Source organism: Heterodontus francisci, chromosome X, assembly GCF_036365525.1.
Source record: "Heterodontus francisci isolate sHetFra1 chromosome X, sHetFra1.hap1, whole genome shotgun sequence".
Classification (NCBI taxonomy): domain Eukaryota; kingdom Metazoa; phylum Chordata; class Chondrichthyes; order Heterodontiformes; family Heterodontidae; genus Heterodontus; species Heterodontus francisci.
This window is the reverse complement of record NC_090421.1, coordinates 3,195,488-3,212,574: the sequence shown is the minus strand read 5'-3', so window position 1 is coordinate 3,212,574 and position 17,087 is coordinate 3,195,488. Positions and strand designations below refer to the sequence as shown.

The following is a 17,087-nucleotide window of genomic DNA, read 5'->3' as shown; positions in this document are numbered from 1 at the left end:
GGTCTCTGATCACTAAACGCAAGCCTCTATTTATGGATTCTATTAGCCATGTATAGCTTTTCATACAATTTGTACATGTAGATCAAAGCTAATTTTTCTGTGTCCATTCATATATACATATTGGCTGCCACTCCAGACCCAAGCTCTTTGTCGCTACTTCCCAATCCTATTTTCCCCTCAATTCAACTTTTGTTTTCTTCCTGCTCTCCTGATCTCTGTCACCTGTAGTCTCACTGCTCTCCCATTCCTACAACCTTCTTCTCTCAGTCTCTTACCCCAATCAATGCTACTCTTCCGCTGATCTCCTCGCCTGCTCCCCATCCCAGGCTTGAGAACCTCCTGGACTCAGCCAGTGCTCCTATCTAAGCACCATCCACCACACCCACCATAATACCTGCTGCTGGCTTTCACAGACCACTCAGCTATTACTGTCCTATATTCTGGAATTCTCTCAATTCACGTCTCTTTCCACCTTCAAAAGTGTCTTCAACCTTGCCTTCAATCACCCCCCAAACTCTTCTTGTATCTGCTGCTGTGTCTATTCCCCTCTTTTGGTGAAGTCCTTTGGGAGGTTTAATTATATTAAAATCACTGTTGGCAAATGTTGAAAACATTTATCTGGTCTATCATGACTAACAATGTATTTCTATTGAAAAGGGTTTGCTTTGTGCCATTTAAGTTCTCAATCCAATTGTACTTCACATTTGCTTTCATGTCACATCTGGAATTTTCTACTGTCCATGTTTCATGTTCTCCAAACTTTTCTATGAATGCGTACAGAGACATGCTACATGTCACACTTTAAAGAATCAAGAGAGAGAAAAAAGAACAGTCTAGTCATTTCATTCTGTTTTTCCTGATCTGGAGCTGTGAAATGTACAAACAATTTCTACACATATCAGGTCACTTGACCATTAATCAAAAATTAATGCTGTATTTTGCTATCTCTCAATGCAGTGTTGGATATTTTTATCTGTATAAAAGTTTTGAGACGCATCCATCATGCTTCAGGTGTCACATTTAATAAAGAAAGAAAGCCAATGATTTCTGAGTTACTGAGAAACCAGCAATAGAAATATCTTCTAACTGACCTCAGGAGTCACTCTTGAACAAGTACAAGTTCCTTTCTTCCAGTGGTGGCGCTACAATGCCTCCACTGGTGGGAGGGTGCAATTACAGTGTGACACATTTATATATTTTTTTATTCATTCATGGGATGTAGGCATCACTAGCCAGGCCATCATTTATTGCCCATCACTAATTGCCTTTGAGAAGGTGGTGGTGAGTTGCGTTCTTGAACCGCTGCAGTCCATTTGGGGTAGGTACACCCACAGTGCTGTTAGGAAGGGAGTTCCAGGATTTTGATCCAGCGACTGTGAAGGAACGGCGATATAGTTCCAAGTCAGGATGGTGTGTGAGGTGGTTGTATTCCCATGTATTTGCTGCCCTTGTCCTTCTAGTTTGTAGAGGTCCCGGGTTTGGAAGGTGCTGTCTAAGGAGCCTTGGTGCATTGCTGCAGTGCATCTTGTAGATGGTACACACTGCTGCCACTGTGCGTTGGTGGTGGAGGGAGTGAATGTTTGTAGATGGGGTGCCAATCAAGCGGGCTGCTTTGTCCTGGATGGTGTCGAGCTTCTTGAGTGTTGTTGGAGCTGCACCCATCCAGGCAAGTGGAGAGTATTCCATCAACTCCTGACTTGTGCCTTGTAGATGATGGACAGGCTTTGGGGAGTCAGGAGATGAGTTACGCGCCTCAGGATTCCTAGCCTCTGACCTGCTCTTGTAGCCCTGGTATTTATATGGCTACTCCAGTTCAGTTTCTGGTCAATGGTAGCCCCTAGGATGTTGATAGTGGAGGATTCAGCGATGGTGGAAACCAAACTGAGCGTCACTGTTATATAGCATGTATATTACTCACATACAGCATGTTATTATTATAAATGGGGACATAGGAATTTATAATGGAAAGAGTTGACAGGGAATGTGTGCAGGTGTAAGATTTATAATATATAGATAAAGCTACATGAAAACATAGATGTTAGTTGCATGCCAAATCATCCATGCTGAATTGGAATGGATATTAAATACTGAACAGTAAACTATACATAGCTAAATCAAGGAAGTTCCAAAATTCAATCAAATATAACAACATAATGGCTAACAATATCATCTCCCATTCAGGAAATTGTTGCTACCTCCCCAATACTAGGGCCTACTGCTTTCACTTACATATTTATATTTAATATATTTGCTGACATTAAATATTTTGATTTGGGCACAATGCCACAGGACATCAGACAGTAATTGCAGTGGTATCTAACTGCATGTTGAATAGCCCCAAGACATTATTCCAGTTACCACTCTTTGAGAAAAGAATGCAAGAAGTTAGGAAAGTCTGGCATGATAAAAGGCCATTCAGCCCATCGAGCCTATTCCCTCCATATTCCCAGCCTGACTACTTCTACCATGGATTCTTCCACCCCCTTGGATCTCTCTTCCTAACCCTCCCATGTGAATCAAATAGATGAACTAACATCTCCATACCCCTCAAACCCATTCTCAACCGATATTCATGCAGCATTTTTAAAAGGTACAGATGCAAAAACAGGTAATAGATATAGAATTAACAATTTTTTCTGCTGACTCTACCTCTAAAAAGGATAAGAGTTCAGAGAAGAATGAGCAGCATGATCCTGGCCTTTGGAGAAATCTTTGTGAACAAAGACTCAGACAACTGAGCAAATTTTCTCTGGAGAAGGTTAAGTGGAGATGTGATACAGATCACCTTCAGAATAATAAAAGGTACAGGCAAGGTAGAAGTAAGGAGGCTCATTTTCTTGGACATTATTCATAGACAGTATTCCTGGACACAATTACGTCAAAAATTGTTCCCGATATCGGTTTTAAGTCCCCTTTTCACTCACTCCCATTTCTATTACTGGTGCTACTTGGCTTAGTTTGAAGTAATATTCTGAGTCATCTACATCATTTAATATTTTATGCGCATCAATGACGGCTTCTCTCACCCCTGCAAACTGCCTTGTTTCTAGACCGTCGAGCTCAAATTACTCTATATTCTCGTTCACACTTGAGATCAGTCCTGTTGCTCTTCTCCGTATTTTCTCCAATGCATGCAAGTCCTTTTTATGGCTTGCCGACCAAACTAAACACAAAGGCCTGGAATTTTCTCGTGCATAAACAGTGACTCGGAGGAAATTCTAGGCAAATATTTCCGAGGGGCTAAGCAGTAGCTGACAAACTGGTTTCCATGGTGGATTCTGACATTCGCATTGTGGTATCACGTCGAGCATAGGTTTGCTTTCACACTGCGGGTATTGGGATACTAATTCTACCGAGGAAGCTGAGACTGTGATGTATCAAGGAGTGTTCCTCACAGGACGGAAACTGTGTGTAGGTATGCTATTTCCAATTCTTCCTTTAAATGAAATATCCAAGAGACTTCCTGCCCCCACACCAGAGAACTCAAGGTTCATCTCCTGTACCAGCACTAATATTATCCGGACTGAGATGTCAGTGTTCCACTTTGTTTTTGTTTAAATATGGTGGTCACAGGGTAACTATTACTGGGCTGGAAATTAGCTGCTTTCCCACAAAACTCCTTCATAAGATGAGCAGGAGATGGCACAGTTATCAGACAGCAGCTCCACTGTGGCCCTGCAGTTGCCAATTCTAATTGGACATATTCCAAGAGGTTTTGTCACATGACCTCCCACCGCTAAATGCCCCACCCCCACACTCCCACCACACACATATCCTCGTGGCACACCACCTTCCCTGGCCAATTGGAAAACAAGCAAACTTTTCATTATCCAATTGGATAATACTTGAATGTCAATATTTTTATAACTAATAGACGCGTGTTCAAAGAAAATGAAAAAGAACACTTTTTTTCCCACGTCCCTCTGGTTTCTGCAGGGATTAGGGGAGAAATCCAAAGGCCGGTCACTCTTTCTGACACTCCTAGTGATTGGCAGCAGATTAATGTTCTTCTGCAGTTGATGATATTGCCTGAGTCCTGAGATTAGATTAGTCACAATAAAAGGGAAAAGTGAATGCCGTAAATGCAAACAGATGCATGACAAAAATGAAGCCTTTTTTTGTCTTAAAGTTTAACTGTGCTTCTTTAATTCCATCACAATACACTAGGGGTTAAAAATCAGCTTCAGTCACACAGGAATGTTCCGGCACATCTTTGTTACAATTGTTGCCGAATCAGTGGTTGTTGTCAGCCAGATGCCTGGGGGCGGGGGGGGGGGGGGGGGGGGGGGGTGGGTGGAGAGGGAGCTGGCTAAGCTTAACTGTTGTAAAAATATATTGTGTCATGGCTCCTGTTCACTTATTTTTTACTGTCTGACAGTTTGAGGCCAAGTCAGTCTAGTCTGGATCTTAATCATGGAAATCTAAAATATCTAGAGTTAAACAGTCCATAATGGCTCATTATTCACTGGTAGTGCGATGCCAGCTAAATCGATAAAGCCGCTACAAGAGATACTTCCCACACTTTTTCAAATTCACATCAGCCTGCAAACCAATTTCAAGGCCCAGAGTCAGAAACCTTACTTGTATTTTCCCCCCTCCCTAGACAACGAACTCTGAAGCCCAATGGCTATGCCCCGATTACCACCTTGGCTGAGATCAGCCCAACCCAACCGCAAACCTTCCTGGTGCGTATAGTTGTCCCACACTTGGAAGTAGAAATGACCCTGTGTGCAATTTTTACGAGATTGGTTAAGGCATCGAGGGAGCTCGTCTATTTGGAGAATTCCAGCAATTTCGAGAAGCTGTATACTGTCCCCATACTACATTTCATAGCCAAAAACTAAAAACCTGCACTTCATAAGCAAACAGGAATGGCTGGCCTTACGGATGAAAAATGGCCACTTCAGTGAGTGAGGTACTGAAGAGATGCCAACAGCCAGAGGACTGACCACTCTAGCATGAGTCAGCACCTTCTAGAGAGGAGAGCAGCAATTGTGTTTAAAGATCTCATTGATAATGTTGTAGAAACATTGTTGGAAAAGAGGATAATTATAGACTCCAGACAGTCTCTTGTGACTCCCAGCAACATATAATTGTGCATCTTCTGACACAGCCGAACCACAGACCCTCTAACATGCTACTTGTTTTGTTCAGTCACTGCTAATGATGGGCCAGTGCTCAGCTGTGAAGAAAGATGCTTCCTAACACTTTCACTTCATGTGGCCCTGTTTAAAATCTTGGAAAGGCTCACAGCAGCTGTGAGGAGCTGCATAGTTACCACCAATAACTGCTCAGAGTTTGCTATGCTGTTCCTCACAGCTGTAATAAAGGGGCTGCCACTCTTTTGCAAACCTTTTTAAGAGACAAAAAGGTTCGAAGAGCGGAAATGTTCCTGTCTCTCCCTCATGAATAATTGGTTAAGTTCTTTACTTTTTTTCTAAATTGAGATTGCTTGCAGCTCCAAAGATTGAGGATGGGCTGGCTCTTCACAGACGTTGGATAGGAAGTGATTGAGGTTCTTCTGAATCAACCAGGGGAATCGCCACACACCATTTCTCCACTCCCCGCCCTCTGCTCGTCTCCATAGTAGAGCAGCTGAGATTGGAACTGTGGGGTTCAAGTCTGTGCTCCTTCAAGCTGGTGGCTGCATTATGGAAAACATGATACAAATTAAATGATTCCTGAGCAAAAGACAAACTGCATGTCAACTGCTCTCCGCTGCCTCACACAACCTGATCCGAACCAATATCACTTCCACAGGTTCTCCCCTCTCCACTGAGGGGTTTCCTCACACAAAAGCTACATTCTTGTCATCTGACCCCAAATGCAGTACACATGCAAGGCTGCTCCATGGTCTGTGACCTCAGGACGACCCCCCCCCCCCATCCCATGTTCTTCAGGCAATACGAGCTCAGCTAACCTCATCTCCCTCAGTGTAAGTACCACAACTGCCAGTGTGAAGCTCCATCACAATACATAAAGGCACAAAGTAGTCCAACTCCTCTCTTACCCCCACCCCCCAAGAAAAAAATGAAAGGCCACATTTTGAACAAGGACACAAAAAGTAGGTGTTCTGTGAAGGTCATGTGGACTCTACTTGATGTGACTCCATTGTTGACAAGTTATTATAATTTCCAGTCACAAATCTAAAAAAGAAAAAAAGACTGCAGGTACTGTAAATCATGGAATATGAACAGAAAGTGCTACAAATACACATTAGGCATCTACAAAGTGAAAAGACGGGTTTAATACTTTAGTTGCCAACCCTTCCCCTCAAACATGAGCCTGTCCTTTGTTTCAGATGCTGATCACCTGCTGTGCATTTCCAGTACTTTCTGTCTTTTACATCGCAAAATCTAGAAATCTCTGCTATCAGCAGATTTCTTTTCAAAAAACATCCCGTTCCTTCCCTGACAGCTTTTCTCCCCCCTCTCTCTCTTTGGTTTGGGGCTGAATAAAACACAGCACAGGAAAGGTTAAACCAGTCAAATGACCCAGAGTTGGTGATTCAATTGGCAGAGGCTGTGAAGCAAATGGTACACAAAGGTGTGTGTCTGTTAGAAAGGGGAGGAGGGCTGGTTGTAAATGGCTTCTCAATCATCCCCTGTGTGGGCCTGTCTGTCACAGCACCTCTGGTCTTGGTGACTAAATAAGTGTCCCAATGAAAGAGGAAAAGGCTGATCTTTTATACTAAACATCATGAATGGACTCTGCATTAAGATACACCACTCCTATTTTCCTGATGAGACTTTTCTTTAGCTCGCTCCTTTTCCCTGCATTTGTTGGCCCTGTTTGTTTTATGATATATTTTCCGGACAGACAAGAGTATATATATTATTCATATATGCACCAAAAAATGTACAGAAACAATAAAAATGTTTCGCTGATTTATTTCTCTGTATGGTTAGTTAAGTGCAAGGATTTACTATGTATACAAAATGGCCACTGTGGTTGGCCTACATAACACTTACTGCATTCATTCTGTGTAAAGCACTGAGATGCTTCTGAGACATAATATAAATACAAATCTGTCTTTTTTCTGTATTTATACAAATTTACCATTTCCTCTCGCAAACACTGCTTCTCTCTAAGCTCTTTTCCTCTCCTTGCTGTTTTTCTGTTCTGACTGTTTTCTCTCTTGTGGTCTCTGCTATGTTCCTCTGCTGTTTTCTGTTATTTTGTTCCCTATTTGCTACACTGCTGCAACTGGCAAACATTTCAGACTCCCTCTTTGACCAGGCCTCTGACTATATGCTCCCTCTTTGACCAGGCCTCTGACTATATGCTCCCTCTTTGACCAGGCCTCTGACTCTCTTCAGATGTCTACATCAAATTGGATTTAAAAATCACATAAAATATAGAAATTCTAAAAGAGATAGGAACACGATAGTAGGAGTTACTGTTGAATCGAATAGAAGATGCTATTGAAAAAGTCACAATAGTCAAATACATAGCTATAATAGGAGTCAGGCCATTCCCTTACTTGCAAAGCTTGGGTGTAAGGGAGAGAGGAGTGGGGTGCGGCCCAACCTCCCAATCCAGCAATGTTTTCATTCTTGCCTTCGATCTGCTTTTACATAAAGGAGGGATTCCCATCTCCGTTTAAGCTTTGCAAGTTGTTAAAATTCTAATACTATTGCTGTCCTTTTTAGTACATTTTGAGGAAATCACTGTGGTCACTCCGTGCTCCATCATGGTATTATTTTCCTTCCAACAGAATTTTGAATATTTTGTTTATTTGCCAAAATTAAATGGAAATTGGTTGATCGCTGCTTTAGAGATGTTGTACCAACAAGCAAGTACAGGGAAAAACATGCGGCACTGCTAGGGTTGAAAACCTGCAAAGTTCCTCACCAGTTAACTGCACAACAGAGGGATAAAGTTTGGGACACGCAGCACAGGATGTTTGTGAGTAAACTGCTAAGATTTGTCTGCCACTTTCTCAAATTGACCAGGGGTTCACCTTTAGATGAACAATTTTCATTCGTAATTTCCTATTAACTTTTTGTGGACCGCAGTACATATAAATGCACAAACTTTCAGACCGACTTACATACAGATACACTCAAAGACTTGTACACAGAATTACAAAAAAGAAACAGGCCATTCGGCCCAACCAGTCCGTGTTGGTATTTATCCTCCATACATAAGTAATCCTAGTTACATGTGCTTACCAAATTCCCATATTCCTTTATTCCCCTTTCCATCAATCACACTAAGGGGTAATGATGGCAGGCACCATAAATCACAATATAGAAGCTTACATATTTTATAATCGCCAAGCAATAAACAGCAGCCTCCTTGAGCTAGGGAGGGGAAGAATCGACTAGGGTTCCCACTCCTGACTACTGTCCCAAAAAACCCTTACTGGAAAGTGTGTTTGTGTGGATGTTGGGGTAAGGGCAAGGTTAGGCTGTCTGTGACACCCCTGCAGATGAATAATCTGTCAACATTCACTGTTTAGGCTCATGTATGAAGAATGGCCACTTGGGTGAGGTACAGGAAGACTGTCAGTGCCTGTGAAACTGTACCCCAGCATGAATCAATGCTTCCAGGAGGGAAAAAGGGCAGAAACTTGGAAAGGAAAAAAAGGAAATAAAACTTTTCTACATGGGTTACCTAGTAATACTGTACAGAGCACTACAAAGTACAGTGCTGGTATATAAACTCTGCAGGCATTGCAAACCCATTGAATCTACGAGCAGAAATGTTGAGTTAAACTACTTTATTAATTTAGGGTACAGGGAATCTATAAAGTTTACCCTAATAACATGATACTGTTTAAATAAAAACAGAATTTTCTTTTCTTATTTTCAAATGTATTTCTTTTTCAAATATATATGTGGTCTGCATATTGTGGATTTTGGTGATACCAACAGTCTTTATGTTCTGTCAGTCCCCCTTTCACACCAATATACAAAATGAGACACCAGCAATTGCATTTTTGAACATATTGGCTGGCTGAAGAGTTGTGGGTAAAGGGCCTAAGCCTAGGCCTCAACCTCCCTTGTACGTGACAAGACAGTAATAACAGAAAGAATGAAAGGAGAGGCTGGAACATTTTCTTTAGACAGAGCGGGGTTGAGTGTGGAATTCTCCACCACAAACCGTTGTTGACGTGGGATAATTTTTTTAAAAGACAGACGCTTGAAAAAGAGGAATATTAACAGGTATGGGGAGTAAGGAGGAGAGTGGGATACGATTAGGTGGCTAATGTGGGGAAACATCAAACCACATTTAATGGGCGGAATGGTCGGTTTCCGTGCTGTGTCATTCTATGGTGATCATTGCCTTTCCCATAGCACACCAAAGATCTAGAGCTTACTATGTTGGAATTACGGGCATGAATCCATGCCCAAACACCAAATGGCGCCCAACATTTCCCAGTTTGAATCTGGAGTCATTTGTTGGTGACAATATCTCAATGTGATTTAAAACTTGATGGAGATGTAGGAAGGTTTACATCTTTAGCTTCTGTTAGTATTGGTACAGTGCAACATGCCTCTGGCCTGTTTAACAAGCCTCTGGCCTGTTTAACAAGCCAATTACAGATCAGTAGCAGCAGTCCCCACATACAACACAAAACCCAAATGTACTAAGCAAAAAGGGGAAATAGATTCATTCCATTTTTAATTTCGCTCCAGTATGCATATAGTAAATGGTAACCATTGTAAGCACACTTACTATCTGAATAGCTCTCCCTGGTACCTCAATGGGTAAATGCACCACATGGCGTAGTACTTAATTATACAGATTAGGAAAGTTCTGGTATTGGTCTGTGCTGATCTCATCTGGAATGATAGCAATGGTCTACAACTGGTGTCAGTGCCCATAGGCTAAGGAGGTGGGGGAACCAACCTGGTTTCCCACTCCTGATTGTGATCTCATCCTGCTGGAAAGTCCCTTTTGTGGATGTTACAGGAAGACAATATTGGGCTTGGCTGTGATGCCCTTCATTGTTGAATAACTTGCGGTAGCCCCCTTCCCCTCCCAACTGTTCCAATGAAGTCCTAAGCGACGCAAATCAGAAGTACCAGAATCGATCCTTTACCTATGCTGAATTAGTTCATCTCAGCCAGGGCAGTAAACGAGACTTTCCAATTCGTATCAGTGCCCCCTCGAGCTAGAGTGAAGGGAAATCAGCCCCTGCTCCCACTCCTGATTGGCATCCAGTGACATGCTGGAAAATATGTATGTGTGGCCATTAGATGAGGACAGAAATAGGTTTGGTTGTGATTTCTCCCTTTCCATGGTCAAACAGCCCTTGTAGGCTCACAATAAAATAATTGGACAAGCAACTAGAGAGTGCTCAGCATCCATGGAACCAAACTTCAGCATGGATTCAGGAGAGAAGTGGAGAAATTAAAATAAAACACAACAAACTTGTATTTATATAGTGCCTTTAGCATAATAAAACATCGCAAAGTGCTTCACAGGGACATTATGAAACAAAATATGACACCAAGCCACAGAAAGAGATATTAGGGCAGATGACCAAAAGCTTGGTCAAAGAGGTAGGTTTTAAAGGAGTGTCTTAAAGGAAAGAGGTAGAGAGATAGAGGTTTAGAGAAGGAATCCCACAGCTTAGGGCCCAGGCCGCTGAAGGCACGGCCACCAAATCTGGGATGACAAGAGGCCAGAATTAAAGGAGCACAGAGATCTAAAAGGGTTGTGGGGCTGATGGAGATTACAGATTTAGGGAGGGGCCAGACCATGAACAGATTTGAAAACAAGGATAAGAATTTTAAAATCGAGGTGTTGCTTAACCAGGAGCCAAAGTAAATCAGTGAGTAGAGGGGTGATGGGTGAAAAGGATTTGGTGTGAGTAAGGACATGGGCAGCAGAAGTTTAAATATGAGCTTGAATTTACGAAGGGTAGAATGTGGGAGGCTGGCCAGGTCTGTGTTAGAATAGTCAAGTCTAGCGGTAACAAAGGCTTGGATGAGGGTTTCAGCAGCAGACCCCCCCCCCCGCAGCAGAGGCAAGGGCAGAGTTGGGCAATGTTACAGAGGTGGAAATAGGCAGTCTTGGTGATGGCACGAATATGTGGTTGAAAGCTCCTCTCAGGGTCAAATATGACACCAAGGTTGCAAACAGTCTGGTTCAGCCTCAGACAGTTGCCAGGGAGAGGGGTGGAATCAGTGGCGAGGGAGTGGAGTTTGCAGCGGGGACTGAAGACAATGGCTTCAGTCTTCCCAATATTTAATTGAATTTAATTTTATTTAAAAAGAAAGTTGGATAAGTATTGATTTTGATCCTTGGCCCACTAAGAATGTGGCATTATCCAGCACTCTGTGAAATCATGCTGACACAGTGTGCATTGAAGAGAGGGCCATTTGGGAGAATCTCCAGGCAGATTTAGCTGCTATAAGAGCCCAGAATAACCAACTCTAAAACACAAACTCATTAGCTGCCATATTGATTGCAGGAATTATTTTATGCAGATAATATATCGGCAACAGTGCAAACTTCCCTCATGTACTTATTAAAAAAAAGTTTCTTATAGTCAGAAGTTTACAAATGTGCCAAGACAGACATAGTCAATAATGCAATGATGCCACAAATCAAATCACTGCATGTTCTTACAGTGTTAAGCCTGAGACAGCAATTCAGGTGGAACCTCACCTAACTTTTTGCACAACTCTCTCCCCTTTCCTCTGCTCTTCTGAGACTTCTGCTGGGAATTACCTCACCCAAATGGCCGATATTCACGTGAGCCTGGACAGTAAATGCCATCTGGCGATTCAGTCACAGGGAGCAAAGGCCACGCCCAATTCTGTCATTACCCAAAGGGGTCTACATGGTGATCAGAACCCCTGTCACTGAGGTCAATTGTTGCTGCACACATGAGATCGAGCATCTCAACACAAACCATGCTTAGAAACTGGGAACCTTTTGATGTCAGGCTCCACTTTTGCCAACAGAGCTATCAATTAAAGTAACAGTGCTCCTGGAAGACATGTTTTGCAGTTTTGTACATGTCTTTAATTCTAGACATTTGCTGTCAAAAGTACACAGGAAATAGTTAACACAATAAAACAATACCTAAACACCAAGAAAGTGTGTCAGTACTGAGTTGTGTTTTTTTTTTAGACAAGGAGAAACAGGGAGCGGTTAATTACATGTTGTTCCATGTTTACAGATTAAATCCCAGTCACATTTTGTATCATGCCCTCCCATGCTTCAGTCATTGAATCAGAGAAAGAATAGCACAGAAGAAAGGCATCAGTTCATCAAGTCTGTGCTGCTGCTGGCTCCTCCATTGGAGCTACCTACTCTAATCCTATTTCCTTGTTCTTTCCTCATATCCTTTCTCCCTTTTCAAATACTTAGCCAATTCCCTTTCAAATATATCTGCTACAATAGCCACTTGTGATAAAGAATTCCATGTTCTGACAACTCTTACTGTGAAAAGAAATTGTTTAACTTTCATCTTCATTTTTTGGCTGACAATCCTGAATCTGTGCCCCATTCTTTACTGATTCACCAACCAATACAAACAATCTCTATTTTTTCTCTCAAAGTCTTTCTGCCTTACGCAAATATGCATCGTTAATCTTAGGACCACCTGTCCCCCACCCCCTCATAACAATAACAGTTTGTGATTTGTATAAACATTTAAACTATGCTTGATATGATGCCAGGCATCAGCTGACACTTCAAAAAAAAACCTCAAGTGTAAAAGCTTATTAAAGGGATCTTATTTGACATCAAGAGTCAATGTCACAGATCTGCAAACATGTCAAGAGGGGACGAACAGGCTGTGAACACAGTCACTTTCAACATGTTTTAACTTCTTTCATTCATTGCCCGGACCAACCCAATCAGAGAAGAAAAAGCAACGCAAAACATCCTAAGCTGCATATCCTGACCCCAAACACACACATGATCAGAACATTCATTTATAGGAGGGACCTACCCAAGAAGCTGATAAATCGGAACGAAAAGCCGTTTTCCTTTTTTTCAATGTTATTAAAAGCATTGCCGGTTTTAAAAAAAAAAGACGCAGTTCCCCTGCACCCAGTGAATAGTGCAGCCTGGACACATGCAGCGATTGAAATCGCTCAGAATGAATAATGCCGCACAACAGACTGAAATAAAACTACAGAAAAAATAAATTAAGGGGAATGTTTTCTTTTCCCCGTTTGTTGCGACGCTTACATTTATTTAAACACGCCAGCTTTAGTTAAAACGATTGGGAAGAGACTGACCGATGATCTCCTGCAGCTCGTAGGCATCTCTTGCATTTGGCCACTGGGACCCGGCTAGCAGCTCCTCCGCCATGACGCTGTGAGTCACAATGCGGCGAGAGTCAGAACCCGACAGGCTGCTGAGGAGAGAGCGCTCAGCAACTTTATACAGACTGAGGCACATACACACACAGCACATACACCTCAGAATACAAGAGGTACAGGCACAGTCTAACTGACAGCTCATTGTTTTACGCACACACATACACACCTCAGAATACAAGGGGGACAAGCATGAGTGGTTGTGATGGGACACAAATGATGGAGATTATATCATACCATTGAATTTGCTGTTATTTGCACCATAGCAACATTGGTTGAGAGGAACGCGTCTCTGACGTCTTAGGGTTTCTAAGGTGGTGGAAGGAGATTGAACCGTCAAACATCTGCCAGTGCAGGGGTTGCTCCAGGCTAGGCAGGGGATTGAATTTCCTTAGAGAAAAAATATTCTCCTCTGCTAGGGCCGCTGGTAACACTCCGCTGCCTCTGGCACCACGTTAAAGAGTAAAAATTCATCTCGGGCGGTGGCGCAAAACGGGCGGTATCGGATCAGCCGCCCATTCGCAGCGCTTAATATTCAGTTCCATTGCAGTCAATGGAATTAACAGGCGCTAAGTATAGGTGGCTGATCCCACACCGCCTGTTTTGCGCCACCACCCCAGATGAATTTATGCCCCCAAGTCCCTTCCTCCCCCTCATCTCACCTAAGAGAAGGCAGAAAGACTGCAAGAACCCACCAAAGCTCTGACTCTAGGGGGGAAACGTTAAGCCCCCACTGGGGCCAGAGGTGGGTGGGGGCTAAAATAGTGTCACAGACCAGCAGGTCAGTTCCCCACCTCCATCCCACCCATGGGTCATTTTCCCAGAAGCAAGATGCAGGGGGCTGACAGGGCTACCCACCCACAAGTGCCAGACAGGCAATTGAGCCTGTTAATGACCACTTAAGGCCAATTGGAAAATTCCAGTTAGCCTCCAGGTTCCTGCAGGTGGCGGAGGACAGTACAGCTACCTGAAGACGGCCTCCCAGCAGCAGACTGGCGAGGGGGGGAGGGTGGGCACAGCTCCAGGCTGGTTTAGAAGCTCTCACTCACACCCCACACAGTGGTGGCCCGGCTGCAAAGGCCTTTTTTTAAACTTTAATTTTGAAAACGTTGAAGAGAGGATGCCTCCATTCTGAAGCGCCCTCTCTCTCACTTACCTGCCATGGCATCCTGCTGCTGTTCCCAAGCTAGAAGGTTTCCAATTGGCCCTCCAACTTCGAAAGCCCTTGCACCATCTTTAATTGGACAGCAAGCCTGTCCTCTGGCCACTAATTGGCCAAATTGGGGAAAATCACAGGTTAGTGACTGTTTCCCACACAGTGCAGGCTTCTGATCCCCATTTGAGCTTGACAGTGGGGTTTAGAAGCCCGCAGGGAAAATTTTGCCCTCGGAAGTCCTCCAGGGCTTGGGTGCAGACTGGAGGCAAGTGATAGCACTGCCCAGCCAAACAAAGGGGCTGAGAAGAAAATCTACCCTCGAATATACATAAATCACTGTTAAGTGAACAATGCTGATTGCTCAAATGTGTCTAAACAGGTAGACCAAAGGACAGTCTCGATAAACAAAAAAACTCCCAACCAATTGAATCCTCAAAATATTTTTCTTGCTTTTTTTCAGCACCCATGATAATTTTCCAGCCGTTGACTAAAAGTTAAGCTTAGAACATCATGAGCATATGAAATAATCCTGGAAGAAATCACTAAACTTAGCCATAAATCTAGCTGTTTTACCCTTGAAATCCCTGAAGTAACATTGCTCAGCTCCTTTCTCTAGGGCCTGCGACTTGAGTTCTACTCTGTTTCTGGAGTTTTCACTTTCTACCTGAGCTTTTCTGCTGATAGTTCCCAGCCTCAGATGCTTTACCTGTTTGCAATGTCTGGCAATTTACAGACTACCTCATTCTCCAGTATCGAAGGCAAGAAAATTAGTTGAGTTTGTGCAACCCAATTTTATTTATTTCCTTTGGAATGGAGATTTTGGAAATAAAGTTGAACTGCACAAATTACCAACTTAGAAATATAGAATCATGCAGCACAGAAGGAGGCCATTCGACCCATCATGCCTGTGCCAGCTCTTTGATAGAGCTATCCCATCAGTCACGTTCCCCTACTCTTTCTTCATAGCCCTGCAATATTTTCCTTTCCAAGTTTTGAAAGTTACTGCTGAATCTGCTTTCACCACCCTTTCAGACAGCGCACTCCACATCAGAACAACTCCCTGCATATTTTATTTCCTTGTCTCTCCTTTGGTTTTTTCACCAGTTACCATAAAGATGTGTCCTCTGGTTACCAATCCTCCTGCCAGTGGAAACAGTTTCTCCTTCTCTATCCTATATTAGCAAAAAGAAGGTGGTCAGGAGCATTATAGGCCACTTGAAAACTGGTAACGGTGACATTGTAAATGAAAATAAGGGAATGGCAGAATTGTTGAATAATTACTTTGTGTCAGTATTTACAGTAGAGGAAAAGGATAACATTCCGTCCATCCCAAGGAAACTAATATTGAATCATGGACGGGGACTCACCAAAATTAATGTAAGCAAGACAACAGCAATGAAGAAAATAATCACACTAAAGAGTGACAAGTATCCAGGACCAGATGGTTTACATCCCAGGGTTTTAAAGGAAGTAGGTTAGAAAATTGCAGATGCCCTTACTATTATCTTGCAAAGTTCTCTTGATTCAGGAACTGTTCCTTCAGATTGGAAAATTGGGCATGTCACTCCACTATTTAAGAAAGGTGAGAGAGGGAAACAAGGGAATTATAGACCAGTTAGCCTAACATCTGTTGTCGTGAAATTACTAGAGTCTATAATTAAGGATAGAGTGACTAAACACCTTGAAAGTTTTCAGCTGCTCATAGGAACAGGAGTAGGCCATTCAGCCCATCGGGCCTGCTCCACCATTCAATTAGATCATGGCTGATCATCTACCTCAACGCCACTTTCTTGCGCTATCCCCATATCCCTTGATGTCATTAGTATCCAGAAATCTATTGATTTCTGTCTTGAACATGATTTGGCTTCCACAGCCCTCTGGGGTAGAGAATTCCAAAGATTCACCACCTTCTGAGGAAAGAAATTCTTCCTCATCTCAGTCTTAAATGGCCTGCCCCTTATTCTGAGACTATGTCCCCTGGTTCTAGACTCACCAGCCAGGGGAAACATCCTATCTCTCCTCATAAGACAATCCCGCCATCCCAGGGAGTAGTCTGGTGAACCTCCATTGCATTCCCTCTATGGCAAGTATATCCTTCCTTAGATAAGGAGACCAAAACTGTACACAATACTCCAGGTGCAGTCTCACCAAGGCTCTATATAATTGCAGCAAGACATTTTTACTCCTGTAACTCAAAACCCCTTGTGATGAAGGCCAACATACCATTTGCCTTCCTAATTGCTTGCTGCACCTGCATGCTAGCTTTTAGTGACTCATGAACAAGGACACCCAGGTCCCTTTGGACATCAACTTCCCAACCTCTCACCATACTTTGTCTTTCTGTTGTTTCCTACCAAAGTGGATAACTTCACACTTAATCACATTATATTCCATCTGCCATGTTCTTGCCCACTCACTTAGCCTATCCAAGTCCCCTTGAAGCCTCCTTGCATTCTCCTCACAATTTACATTCCCACCTAGTTTTGTGTCATCAGCAAATTTGGAAATATTACATTTGGTCCCCACATCCAAATCATTTATATAGATTGTGAACAGCTGTTGCCCAAGACCTGATCCTTGTGGTACCCCACTAGTAACAGCCTGCCATCCTGAGAATGACCCATTTATTCCAACTCTCT

General features: G+C 42.9%; 1 protein-coding gene across 7 annotated transcripts in view; it reads right to left on the bottom strand.

Moving 5' to 3' along the window:
• LOC137358615 (STE20/SPS1-related proline-alanine-rich protein kinase-like) overlaps positions 1-17,087 on the bottom strand; it is a 103,907-nt gene that overhangs the window by 69,034 nt on the left and 17,786 nt on the right. For 4 of the 7 annotated variants that reach the window (XM_068024687.1, XM_068024685.1, XM_068024684.1 and 1 more), the window contains exon 1: positions 13,212-13,289. The exons of 1 other annotated variant lie outside the window; for it this stretch is intronic. In XM_068024687.1, coding sequence (XP_067880788.1) covers positions 13,212-13,284 — 73 coding nt within the window. In that variant the 5' untranslated portion in view covers positions 13,285-13,289. Of the gene's footprint in view, positions 1-13,161; positions 13,290-17,087 lie in introns of those variants that run through there. 2 more of the 7 variants (XM_068024689.1, XM_068024691.1) reach the window with 2 other exon arrangements.